The sequence below is a fragment of the Pundamilia nyererei genome, unplaced genomic scaffold (assembly GCF_000239375.1).
Source record: "Pundamilia nyererei isolate P.nyererei 1_Seehausen unplaced genomic scaffold, PunNye1.0 scaffold00025, whole genome shotgun sequence".
Taxonomy (NCBI): domain Eukaryota; kingdom Metazoa; phylum Chordata; class Actinopteri; order Cichliformes; family Cichlidae; genus Pundamilia; species Pundamilia nyererei.
The window spans coordinates 3903299-3917694 of record NW_005187426.1 but is presented as its reverse complement, the minus strand read 5'-3'; the positions used below and the strand labels follow the sequence as shown (position 1 = coordinate 3917694).

The 14396-nt window shown below is 38.2% G+C and overlaps 1 protein-coding gene across 2 annotated transcripts; it reads left to right on the top strand.

The window, feature by feature from the left end:
• The first annotated feature begins 8120 nt into the window (after positions 1-8120).
• Positions 8121-11447, top strand: irx3a (iroquois homeobox 3a). Of its 2 annotated transcripts, XM_005727652.1 has the most exons (3): positions 8121-8602; positions 9164-10193; positions 11079-11447. In XM_005727652.1, the coding sequence occupies exons 1-3, from the start codon at positions 8384-8386 to the stop codon at positions 11093-11095; spliced, it is 1266 nt and encodes a 421-aa protein (XP_005727709.1). In that variant the 5' UTR covers positions 8121-8383; the 3' UTR covers positions 11096-11447. The 2 variants fall into 2 exon arrangements, with proteins under 2 accessions (XP_005727709.1, XP_005727708.1); XM_005727651.2 differs by having other exon boundaries at positions 9164-11447.
• Positions 11448-14396: the final 2949 nt, after the last annotated feature.

Here is a 14396-nt window from a genome sequence, read left to right as displayed (position 1 = left end):
AACTGTGCTCATCAGGCACTCTTCTTGGCTGCAGTGGTTATTATTATATTTACATGCTTCCATCTCCCGTTTCTGCTCGGTGACAACTCGTACTTGTATGAGTTGTCACTCGTACTCGTATTTTTGGTTTCCACCAGCGTGGAAACCAAAAATAAAGAGGGCATAGCCTTATGAAACAGGAAAATACCGCTATGTAATCCATTCATTTCAACAAAGTAACTGTATTCTGAATACCACCTTTTTAAACGGTAACTGTTACTTATATTTTGTATTTTAAATATGTAATGGTGGTACATGTATTCCGTTACTCCCCAACACTGATTAAAGCAGAACAATGCAAATCAAGTTCTCCCTTAGACCTAGCTGGTGTTCTAAACACAGTGGGTCACAATGATATCTTTTTAAAGTCCCAGAACAAGTACTTTGGTTTAGGTCTGTGAATCTTTATCTGGGCTAGACTGCTGAGGATAAGTCTCCTTTGACCTCAGTCGTTTGGCATGTTGAGCCACTCAATAGGACAGATTATAAAAGGTCTACACACCCGCCAACCTTCATAACATACCATCATACCATTACAGTGTTTGTTCTCATACATCCTAATGTTACTTCATGGAAAATGGATTGCTAAATGGTGGACCAAGATGCCAAGGAGAGCACAAGGTATTTTCTCATGCTGTTTATGCTGCTCATTTGTAACAAAATAACCTTTCCAGGTAACCTTGTCATTTTTCCATCACCAGTAACAGCTTCTTTCTTAAATTAGAACCCCAACAGTAACTTTTTTTTTTTTTTTTTTTGCTAGATGGGATGAAGAATTTGTCATAACCTTGTAGTTCTCCCTTGGTGACTGAATCCTATTTGAATCTTAAAAAGAACAAAATGGAAAATTCTGCTACACTTGGTAAATAATTAATAAGGAACTGCTAATTATAAAACAAAGACAAATGAGTTGAAAGTTTTCACTGGGGTAATATCATGATACAGTTAACTCAAACATGACCATTTATCTCAACAGTCTTATGGTTCTCTTGTGTTCAGTGCTTGTAAATTTTGATACGAGGGGTCAATACGTTTTACCCTCCAGACAAATTAGCTAATTGACAAACACCATTATAAATAAGGCTCTTTAATGATATTTCCCAAATAGAATGACTGAATCAGAATGGTAATTCATAATTTTACTATGCTGTGACAAGTAATTTTTAGATGCACCATGCACCTTTAGATGATCAGGTGCATGGTACAGGCAAAAGACAAAAAAAAAACAACAACTTCCTAATACTTTAGTAATGTAACCTTGAACACTTTAGTCTTTCATCATGGCTTACTTATGTGAATGTTGGCATTAGACCAATATCAGCATGGTTGATACTGGCTGGTCAACTTTTCCAGACTTGTATTATCATCACAAAGGCACTTCAGCGTCTTCTACAACTATCCATCTTTGATTAGACACGGTCACTGCTGCATCATGATGAGATTCGGTTACTTGGCAGTAATATCAGAATTTTAAATCTCTTTTAGTTCCTTCACCTTGCCATCTACTATCTATCATATACCCCCTGCAAGGTCCAGGCCACTACAATGATGAGGAGGCTCCTCTGACCCATGTTGGTACAGCTGCCTCTTCTCCAGCCCCAGCCGGCAGCAGCAACAGCTGGAAAGACTGTGGCTTTGTCTGGCTCAGTAGGCCAAAAGTGCTGAGAAACTGATATTAGCCCAGCCACAGTGTCGAGCTGTGGTGCCATAAAAGGGCATCATTGGCTACCACTGGATCAAGACTAACCACGTTATGCTTTCATGAAACAGACAGAGCATGGGTTGCATAAGTGCTTTTGTCGGATAGTCTTGGTAAATAGTTGGTGTTGATATACACTTTGTGAATGAATGGATGATAGTTTGTCTCCACAGACCGTGAGACCAAATCTGCAAAAGTAGAGAAGCAGAACATTGTTCTGGAAAATTGTATAATTTTCAGCTTAGAGAAAATGCATCTTTTGTATGACCCCTATGAAAGCATTATAAAAATCAAGGGATCAAGAAAAGTGCCGGAATGATGAGCTAAAAGTATTTTTATTAAGATACTTTCCAGGCTGACAGGGGCACTTTTTTTTAATAAATGGCCACTGTCTGACAAATACACTAATTAAAGAAATATTAAAATGAATGTCTTCAAATTAGCACCATCAGCTAGATGCAACAGATCATTTTATCCATCAGTGTTCTCTGATGCCAGGGTCAATATTAAGCCACATATCCACAGGTTCTCAAATATTTCAGTGTTTCAAATTAACAAGCGAACAAATTCACAGATTGGTTCATCGACTTCAGAAATGTAAAGTAAAGCTAGAATTAATTCATAAATAATATAAATAATAAAACCATAAAGAGATGTTTAAATTAAGGCTCTAGATTTTGAACAAAACCCAAAGAAAAAAATTACATTATACAGTCTTGGTGCGAGTGTGTTGTTAAAATTGAAATGTAATTTTCTTATAATTGTGAATAAAGAAACAAAAGAGTATTATCAGATAAGTCTATTTGTAATAGCCATTAGCTACTGTAAACATCAAGGTTATTGTCATTGCCTTGATAACTGTTAACATCTTCAAAACATCATCATTACAATATACAGGGAACTCTCATTTGCTACAAGCTTGTAGTCTTTCTTTCCCCTCTCCGACTCTCTGCCTTTCCCTCTCCCTCCCTCTACTTTCCTCTCTCCTGCTGTCACCTCTCACAGAGTCTGGCAGCATCAAGCCAGCTTGCATTTTAATTTGGCCCTGAAGTTACTTATTTCATTATCGATCATCCGTAATGCTGAATCAATGTTCATCTTGTTACGTGGGCCATACCCGTGTAATACAGTGATAGTGGGGCCCAGAGTTACTCATTCCTTTTACAAAGTGACTTTACCGTAAAATCAATGCCTTGTGTTACTGATACAGGGGGAAACTGCAGCAGATGGAGTGAGAGTGAGTGGGCAAGGAGGAAACAAAAAAAAATAAGCTACAACTCACCTTCAGTGCAGTATTGTTAAAGGAGCTCAAAGCATATCGAATCTCTGTTGTGTGAATATTGTGTTATGATACAGTAGTTCAAGCCAAAATTCCCTGCTAAGGTTCAATGTGGGAGTAATAATAGGAATGATACATAAAGAGTGATAGCATATCCATATTCAGCTGATAGCATTTTGGGTTTTTTATATTAGGGGCCATATGCGCTGCCTGGATTTTCAATGGGAAAGTGTAGCCCTTTTTCTGAGATTGGATTACTTCATAGTGTTAATGCTTTCTGGACACAAATAATGTTGGAAAAAAATGCTGAGTTCCTTCCAGATTTATGGAATAAGTGGAGATGCATTTGTTACCTAAATGCTGAAAGTTAAAAGCCTGCAATGTAGCTGGCTATGTCTATAGGAAAGCAATGGAAGTAAAGTTAAGTAAGAGAAGAGAAAAAGAAAGGTAAAGCTCATTTAAACTGTCCAGCCAAATCAACATAAAACAAAAATGAAGTTTTGTCCCAGACTCACAGTTTTGTCCTTCTTCATGTTGCTTTATTTTGAGTCTCTACTCAAATAAACCAACAAAACAGAAAGAGAATTTGGAGAGATATGTGTGCATCATAAGAAAAGTATAAACTATATTCAATTATTATTAAAAAATATTACAATAAAAATTTAATAAGTGGAAGATAGTGTTACTGATTCATTATCAAAGTCAATATATATACTAGTAGGAAAAACATTCATTATTTATATAAAAGTGCCATAAAAACACCAAGACAAGTACTGATACAGTATTTTGAAACATTTACACTCAGCCTATAATCCAAGCAGTCTGTGTGGTACTCAGAACCCTACACAAGCTTATATATTTAAGCTCATACGACTATGTACATTGTGCATTTTATAAACCCTATAAGCTGCTGGCTGCTTGTCCAAAGCTCTGTTCAGGGCCTGAATCTAAAATGGATCTCTCACTCAATCCAGGTGCTTAGACTGAATGACTGTTTAAATTTAGCAGTAGTCTACAACCTAAAGTTATCAAGTTGATGTAAAACATTTGCAAGGTAATGCATTAATTCACTCTTTGATCTGCTGTCATAACCCAGTTTAATAAGTTGCACTCCATTGACTATTAATTTGTTTCCAAATGGTGTGAGCAGAAGGAATGGTTCCAAAATGCTTTACTTTGCCAGTAATGCAAATCAAAGTTAGGCTATCTATTTAATATGCATGATTGCTTGGTGTAATGTAATTAAAATCCTACTATTTAAATTATCCTAACAGTAAAAAAAATTAAACTTTAAATGTATTTTCAAAGTACACTTGCTTCTGCTGCTAAGAACAATTAATTTTAGAAACTAATTCATTTATTGGATTAAGCTTCACTGTTCTTTAAACACTGTAAGATTTATTGGGCCTTTATTCACCCTAATGGGACATGAGTTTGAAAGAGTATATTTGGAGATTGAATGTGTTGCTCTGTTATTTTTTAGGTTACCAACAAATTTAGGTCTGAATCCATTGAGGAAAATTTTCGATTAACAACCGCTATGTTCCCAACAGCTAAAAAATAATTGCTTTGTAATAAGGTAGGATAATAGCAGTACTCACTTTTATGAGTTACACTGACACTTACTTCCTATATTTGCCACTAATTTTCATAATTCTGATATATGTCACATATATGCAAGCATATATCCTCAGTAGCTTTCATTGGTGATTTTAGAAAAGCTATAAATCTCCCCACTGCACTGCATCCTTTACTGCATTTACAGTATACAGGTTCAGTAAAAAAACAAACAAACAAAAAAAACTTGTGCATGCAAAGATGTGAAATTCCGGTCAGTCCTCACAAACTCTGGAAACTCCAGAAGAAGTTGACACCCCAAGAAATGCTTGTCAAGATAGGAACTGGTTTGTCAAGCAACTGAAAAAATCTCAACTCTGCCTCTCACACAAACAAACACAATACACACACACACACTCCTCAACTACCACAATGATCCGAGGGTCATTAATTCATTAATTACATTTTCTTTTAAAATCGTCAATCGTCACCCTAATTAACCGATGATCAGCAAGGGGTCCCTTAAAATTGATTCCATGTGCAAGTTTTCTTCTTCTTTTTTTTCTGTCAACCAGGCGTTATGGAAGAGATCCAAATGTGTAATTTGAAGTGCCTCTGTTTGAAGCCTTTGATCTCGCCTGTTTTGCAGAGCCTCGGTTCGTCATTTGCGACGTGTCGCTGGTACTCTGTGTATTGCATGAGGAACTACTGTTGAGCGATAGGCTGTGTATGTTTGCTTATGAGAATGTGAAATTGTGTCATCTGCATAATTACCGTCAAAGAGCTCTCTACTAAACAGCCCTCAAGTCGCTTGTGTATGATTGCCCTCTTTTTACAGCACTTACAAATTAAATTGGCTCTAGCGCGTTCCCGGCATTCTTCCCCAAGTATTAAAGCATTTAAAATAAACAATTATTATTATTATTATTATTATTATTATTATTATTATTATTATTATTATTATTATTATTATTATTATTATTATTAACACTGACATTATTATTATGCATAAAATTATCTGCTTTTACAGGTATATCGCTGTGCTTTGGCCTAGTACGCGTGTTTGCTTGTGTTTAGACGGAAGTCAAGCAGAGGTTAGTTTACTGTTTAGCAAGACTCTCTGTTTTTTTAGGAGAGAAGGGAGCAGCGTCTTAATGCTTTTATGGCTACGCCAGTTTCCCAGGTCGGTGAGAAAGTGTTAAGTTAGTGCGTGGTGTTTGATTTGAGGCAATAAATCACAGCCCTCGGTGTGGGTATAGAGGTGTGTGTGTGTGTGTGTGTGTGTGTGTGTGTGTGTGTGTGTGTGTGTGTGTGTGTGTGTGTGTGTGTGTGTGTGTGTGTGTGTGGCGGGTGAGTGGAGGGATGAGGGGGAAGGGGGGTTCGAGTTAAAGTAGTCCGGGGATGAGACACGTGTCCATCCGGACTCTGGGTGCTGCTTAGCGGACAGCAGGAGACAGACACCTCGCTGGACTTTCTGGGTTTATATCCTCACTTCTAACGTTCAGCTATTACGACTCTCTCTCTCTCTCGCTGGCTCTCTCTCTCCCTTCCTCTGTCGCTCGCTCGCTCTCATTTAGTCATACACACACGCCCGCGCACACACATGGTTTTCATTCTGCAATATGGTGTTTGAACTTGCTTTTTTTTTTTTTTTTTTTTTTTTTTTTTAAGCTTTACCTTATTCGTGCTGTTACACCGTTGTGCGTCAAAGTATTCCTTATACCTTCCACTTATCTTTGCCCTCACTTCACTGTCTAGACCCCTCAGTTTGCAGGTCGATGTGATGTGTGTCTGCGCGCACGAGTGTGTGTGTTAAGTGTGAACGTGCTATTGACTGCTATGTAGTGATTACCATTCCAGTCGGATGGCACCAGAAAGCCGTTGTAATTAATAACCCCATAATCCGGGTTGTGGTGGATGTCGGCGAAGAACACACACAGATTCAGGACAGAGTTTAACAGAAACAAGGCGTATCCTTATGGGTAGCTCTATATAAGAAATTATAGCTGTTATTATCCCTCCCAGACAATGATAACTATCTGCTTCCAAAGAAGATTAAAGGTTTATACAAGTTCAGAGTTCTTGGAAACCCGGATCGCATTATCAAAACTGAAGAGATTGATGGGATTTTATCTCGCTGTCAATAATACATAAAGATTTATAGCATATTTAAATAAAGTGTTTGAAATAATAATTCAACCTTTTGTAGTTGTTTTGCAAATGATTAACAAAACAGATGCTGCTACAAAGGCGGATTGAAAGGCGATTAGGGTTGCCCCTTACACATTTTATTTATTGATTCATGGAATTTCAATTCTGACTCTCTTGTTTTGTTTTAATCCGCACGAGTAACAAGAAACATCCGGTCGTGTGAAAATTATCAAATGGATTACTTTAAGGTGCAGTATGGCCGGATGACCGTTTTGCGTTTTGGTGGATTAAAAGTGTTTATTTAAAACCACTGAATAGTCACTCAATCTCATCATGTTCAAAATTATTATTATTGTTGTTATTTTGATTTTGATTATTAATATTATTAGTTTGTTGTTATTGTTGTTGTTGTTTTCTAATAATTCGGTCTTGTTTTTAGCTTCTTCTTTTTTTCATTTATTTCCCTCTCGTGTAGTGTCGTGTCCCAGAATAAACATCTTTCCAGCCGAATCCACTCTAATGTTTGTTATGACTGTTGTTACTTTACACTTAGTCTTCATTAACAGCATAATGCGCCCATCATCAGCGTCTCTTTTGATGTCAAGTAGTTTCATGCGACTCGTTTGATGTCTCAGATTAAAGAATTACTTTACGCCGAGTCTCATGCCACCAAGAGAACATAACACCTCAAATCGGTGTAAGAAAACACAGCTTGCACGCAGCGATGAAGCGATAAATAAAAAAGTGTGCGTAACCTGTGATCCGGGGGCATTTGAAGCCGGTAATTGGAAACACGTTGCTCGAACCCTAGTCCGACAGGCATTTGTTATTAATAAGTACTATTTTTTCTACTTGTTATTAGCTCCCTTGCATTGGTTACTGTATTTTTAGTGTGTGGCAATTCAAAAGGAAAAAGAAAAATGAAAAAAAAAACGACTTAAAAGTGGTTATAAACTTAATTTTACGTTCTGATTTTAGAGTTTTAACCGATACCCTTTCGTGGCTGAGTCTCCAAGTTTGAGTCTCCAGAGAAAACTTTCTTCTGTGATTTTATATTAAAAGCAAATTGTAGCCCAAAAAAAGTTAATCAGCAAACTGCTTACGTGTATCCGCGTGGTCAAATTGTGCGAATTAATACAAAAATTGCGGTTTAGGCCAGACGCGAACAAATAGCAAATGAAATAGATTGGCGAGCCATAAAATGAGATTTGAAACCCCATTCAAATAAGAGCTCGCGACGTCAGTGCACTTATCCGAAAGAGAGGGAGAGAGACACAGAGGGAGAGAGGGAGGGAGGGAGAGAGAGAGTGTGTTTGGTGTGTGGTTTGTATGAGTGGGGTGAGATTTGAGAAATAGGAGGGGCTTCTAAACGACTAAAAATGTCAATCTGAGAAAGGGAGTCCCAATAATCTAAAGCAATCTGTAAGGACCTGACCTTAGTCCATCCAGATCAATAGGGAAGTGAGGGTGGAAAGAAGAAGAGGAGGAAGAAATAAGGGGCGCAACCGGATCGTTTACACTGGCTGTTCCCGAGGAAATATAGACTTCCCTTGCTTGCACCTTTTGTTGCTCACATGCTCACACTGTAAAAGTGGATATCGAGGCAATTCCATTGCTTTGTGTGATTGCAGCAGACCTTTTTCCCTTTTCCTACCACCATGTCTTTCCCTCAGCTGGGATATCAGTACATCCGACCGATATACCCGCCGGAGCGCCAGGGGATCGCCAACAATGCCCGAGCCGGGACAGAGCTCAGTCCGTCCGGGGCACTTTCCAACGTCCTCTCGACTATGTATGGATCTCCTTTCGCCGCAGCAGCGCAAGGCTATGGAGCGTTTCTCCCCTACACAAACGATATATCAATTTTCAATCAGTTGGTGAGTTGTTCTCCTTTCGCTTAAGTTATCTAAAAACTTTTTGTCGAAACGTAAGCTACACATGACACTGGGATAACTTTATTCCTTTTAAGTTTAAAGTTTTAGAACGCCGCGTTGAACTTTGTAACTGAGTAGTTTGTAAAATATGGTTAAAAGTGGATACAAAGTGACACATTAACAGTGCGCTTTAAGCCTTTTATGCGCATTTCGCACATAAATTCCGGAAACTGATAGTAACGAAAAAAAATGATGCAATGTAATGTGGGAGGTTACAGGTAAAGGTGGAGAATAGTGTGTAATAGTAAATGTTTCACTTCGGAAGTGTTTGTTAAACTAAGAAATTACTTTTCCCCCTTTCATCTGCGCTTGGTGATTTAATTCCACTGCAAAACACTTGAATCTTTTAGTTTGTTTACACTTTATTAAGAATCCCACTTTTGTCTTTATTTCTTGATAGCTAGAGAGGATTTTGCGCAATGTAAACATTTCCACACAAACTACTTGATGGTATTGATATAATATGTCTAATCCCTCTTACGCGTCGATTCTTTGTTTTTACAGGGTGCTCAGTATGAACTGAAAGACAGTCCCGGTGTCCAGCACCCCGGGTTTGCTCACCATCACCCTGCCTTTTACCCATATGGCCAATATCAATTCGGTGACCCATCCAGACCCAAAAACGCCACCAGGGAGAGCACCAGCACCCTGAAGGCCTGGCTGAGTGAGCACCGCAAGAACCCCTACCCAACCAAGGGTGAGAAGATCATGCTGGCCATTATCACCAAAATGACCCTCACCCAGGTGTCCACCTGGTTTGCCAACGCCCGGAGGAGGCTAAAGAAGGAGAACAAGATGACCTGGACCCCCCGGAACCGCACGGACGAAGAAGGAAATGTTTACACCAGCGATCACGAAGGGGGGGAGGGGGACAAGAGAGAGGATGAGGAGGAGATCGACTTGGAGAACATCGACACGGAAAATATTGAGAACAAGGACGACTTGGACGACCAGGACGACCTGCATTCAGATATTAAACTCGACGGGAGGAGTGACTCTGAGATTTCTGACGGCTATGAGGATTTACAAGGGCCCGACCAGAGGTTTCTAAAGGCTGTGGGAAAGGAGGGCAAAGACGTACAGAGAGGAGCAGAGCATTTCCACAATCACCGTCACCACTCTTTGGACATGAAAACGTCCCAGCCAAACGGGGAACAGCTCAAACTGAACTCTGTATCCGTGAGCTCACCGCCCTCAGAAAACAACCCCGTCCCAGCCCAAAAACCAAAAATCTGGTCTTTGGCAGAGACAGCTACGGCCCCAGACAATCCACGTAAATCGCCGCAAATGAACGGCAGCAACTCCACAGGGCCGGCCGCTCAGACCATAATCGCTCCTCACAGACTCATCTCTTCTTGTCCGGTTGGGAAAATCCAGAACTGGACGAACCGAGCCTTTTCGGCCCACCAGCTGGCTTTACTGAACTCAAATCATTATCTGGGACTGGCGAACCAGGCCACTGCCACCGGCCTGGCCCTCTACAGCAGCAGGCAAACGGAGGACAAGAGTCATAGTTCAGAGACTTCAGTCACAGGTACATGTCCTCGTCACTGAGACGCGCATGTATAAATAACTACAAAACAAAGACACTAGTTAATTTCATTTATTTTATTTTAGACCTTCTTTTGCCTTCTTTGCCTGTTCATGGATATTTTTTCTGCCTAGGCCACGCAGATAACCAGTGTTAATGTTACAGCAGAATACAGTGTGTGCGATGTGTGCCTGTGTGTGTGTAACAGCTTGTCCGGGAGGGTTAAGAAAAAACCTCATCAGGAAGTGTTTAAGGAAAAAAAAACATTGAAATTGGCGAAAACTCTTCTTAACTAGATGCCCCCTTTATTTCTTGAGTTGCTGTTACGTCGTCTACTTTATTTTGAGGTCCATGCGCCTGTATTATGGTTTACATTAAGTCCTCAACCCATTAAATCACGTCGTTTTAACATTATATTCCCATAAACCCAGGATGAGCTCTGATCAAAGGAAGTTCAATTAACGCATTTTGATTTTCTTTGCTGCAGCTTCAGAGAGATCTAGTGCCTTGGATGCAGAGAAAAAGCTGTTTTTAACAGCTTTCCACGCAGTTCAAAGATAACGAGGCTGTCAGTTAATGACATTTGGGAATTTTCATTTAATGCAATATCACATTTTAGTTTAAAATGCCACATTTACCCAAATTAGCTTTGTTTCATTTTTTTCATGCGTCTGTGTGCGCTTGGGTTATTTCTTCAAGGCCTATGTTACACTAACTTGTTCAGTCATGCAAATGAGCTCAATGCAAATTCACCCCAGGTTCGTTTTTGAAAGGCAATTGTCACTTTTATATCACTTTATGTTTTCACTCTTCGTGAGACTATTATTAGTGTTGTTGTTTTTCTTCTACATTTTTTGTTACATTTTGTTGTACCCCTGTGTATTTCAGGCCTCAGAACCAACTAGACCTCAGAACCAGCCACGGTTCTTTTGGCTCTTTCCATAAACCCTCACCCACCCTCTTTCTTCTTTAATTTTAATTTGAATATGGAATGTAATATAAGAATAATACATCTCTGTATACTTACATTGTAAGCATGTCCTGTGTAAAACTGCTAATGTAATAATCTATGAACCTGTAGTCTGTGTGTTTTTTTCTTTCTTTCTTTTTGTAAGTTCTGTGAGGATTTGATGTTGAAATGTTTTGTATATAAAGTTAAGAATATGTACATACTTGTGAACCAAATTGTACAAGAAAGTCTATATTTTGGCTAATAAATGAACTGCTGCAACTTAAAAAAAAAACAACAACAAAAAAATCAAACAATAAGATTGTTTTTTTTTCTTGGCCGAGGTATTTTGACAGCTGCTTTTGATGGTGGCTGTTACTGTGCATTGCATGTTGAAATGCATTGCTTTGGTTTTTTGTATGTGTGTTACTGGACAGCCCGGGGCACAGACTTCATCCTCCGTGGCTGTGATAAGTATATATTCGAGAGGGATTTATCACACTTTATATAGTGGCGGGACTTAAGGCTAATTAGCCAGTATTGCGGCATAGATTTGGATATTAATGTTGTGAGATTATCCCTATAGAGCTGTAGCGGGCGCATTAATATTTCGAATAATTCTTTCATTCATTTTCACCAGAAATTATCGTCTATCGAGAGACTTTAAGTAATGAACGACTGTTAAAGCATCGCTGGTACTTGGTCATAATGGCTCAATTGATCCTGAAGGTGGATTTTGGCTTGGCAGTGCAACTCCCAGATCTCATCATGCTCAATTTGTAATGATTTTGCTCTTCACATATATCATACATTTTCCACAGCTTATGCTGCTCTATGGTATAATTGTAATATATCGTGGCCGTATGACTAATAATAACATCATTTATTTTGTTTGCCCGTGATGAGATCATTTGCATGTGTGAGCCCTTATCAGAGGAAGTTTATGTAAACTTAGTGTTGGAGCTCCCTCTACAGTCACTTGCAGTCGCCAGTGTTCTGATGCACTGACACTCATTCAGCTAAACTGCTAACCTTTTTTTTTATATCAATTTCTAATTAATCCATCAGTTCGATTTAAAATTCGATAGCAACATTTTTCAGTTATAATCCTGTCACAAGAAAATACCTTTCAGACCCGTTTTGAAGTCTTTGTATTATTTTTAGAACGTCCATTTGCAGCAGTTCCTCAGAGTGCGCTGCATTTGTTTTTAATATTTTAACGTGCGTGTGTGACCTTTTATGTAAAAATTCTATTTTTGCCCTAAACGTTCCAAATTATTTAATGAAACAAAAAGGGGCATTTCCATTTGAGGTGGCAAACAGCACCTTTTCGTGCATGAGCCATATATTTAAAGTGCAATAAAGAAAACAGTTACGGATGGTATATAGATCAAATTCTTCCTTTTTTTTATTTGATTTTGATTGTTTGTTTGTTTTTTTTAACCTTTTACGACTGCCATAGCCTCAATTTAAGTATTTCGCGATATGTGAGATGCGGTTTATAACAAATTCCATTCGTTTTTTTTTTTTTTTGTCTGTTTGTTTGTAGTTATTTATTTTTTGCTTGTTTTTCCGTTTTTTGTTTTAGTTTGTTACGATGTTGATTTTAAATGTAAACAGATTTTTTTTAGTTAAATATGAAGAAAGAAAACACACACGCGAATGAAAATATATTTTATTAACCTATTCAATTTCCTCCAAATTGTTGTTAAGTTCTGAAAGTCTAAGGAAGGAAGATTTTGCATTATTTATTTCAAACTAATTTTATAAAGTTTATTTTATGAGATCGGCGTAGACTGTCACACTATCCCAGTTAATAATAAAATAATACCAATGCTGACATTTAATAGGGATTTCATTTATTATTGCGTTTATATTTTTATAGATTTTTTAACACATAGCAGATTCAGCTGGCCAGTCAGAGTGTAACCGTTTAGTGCACCCTTTCAATTCCATTCAGGGCAGGAAAAGCAGACGAAAAGCCCTGATTCGCTCGAGCCGTATCCTCTCTAGGTTTGGGATGTGCTTTAAACAAACCACAACTTAGCCAAGAGAAAGGCTCCGGAGCCTTTAGCAGCTCTGGAACTCTTCTCACCATGTTGCCTTCCTGTGTAATCAATTATCTTTCTTGAGAGCCACATCTAACCACGCGATGCATATTCATAAGAGGCATCAGCCAGCTCATTGATGTAATCTCTTAAAAAAAAATTCTTATTTCTCGTTTTTTAATTAAAGAAATCGTCATCGCACTCAGACTGAAAGTTCATGATTATATAATACTAGGATAACTTTGTTTTTTTTTTAAATGCTCCAAGATATTACAATGAAAAACAAACTAAACCTTTAAAAAGCCTGACAATGAATGTCCATGAATAAAATACATTTAATTAAACGATTGTTGAAGATCTGCATCAGTTTATATATTTAAAAAAGAGTACACAAATAAATGGCTTCCTGCAAAGACAGCTAGCTCCATGTAAACGCATTGAACCTTATCATAAAAAAACGATGCTTATTTCCTCACAGTTCACAGGATGTTTCCTCCTAAGGGCCCATGACTAGACTCCTCTTGATCATGAGAATTCAGCTGAAATGCTACTGAAGGGCCAGTGATCATGTCTAGAGCTCAGGGCCTCTCCTCTGATCAGTGCATGAAATTAGGGATTAAAATGCCTATGCAGAAACAAAGTAATCATGCCTGCTTATGTCACCAAAGGTGTCCAACCTGCTCCTGGTAACAAAGAGCAAATGGAATGCATTAGCTAACATTTTGTGCAGAGCTACACAGGGACCATTTCCAGTGGGGCATGGTGTGTCACTCGTTTCCTTGCACATTAAGTGGATGTTCTCTTGGCTAATGAGCAATAATCAACACTGACTCCTCTTCTTATTTCTAAGGTCCATGCTGTGTTAAATGCTCAGAGGGTGTGAGGCACACTGTAGCTCTGCAGTACTGAACTCCCCAACAAAACACAGGCTAATCTACTCAACAAAAGGCTGTAAGAAAAGCCAAGAAGTTATAATTGAAAAAGAAAAATTAGAAGCAAATATGACATCATTGATTTTTTTTTTTCAAAATCAGGGGTCTAAAGAAACTTGTATTATAAATGATCTCTTTAGGCAAATTTGTGTAATTAGGCTGCATATAGATAAAAAAAATACTTAACCTGATTTGAGATTTCCCATATTATAAGGCAATATTGTCTTAATTATGCTCTCTGTCTTGTAATCATACACTAACTGATAAATATTATAAA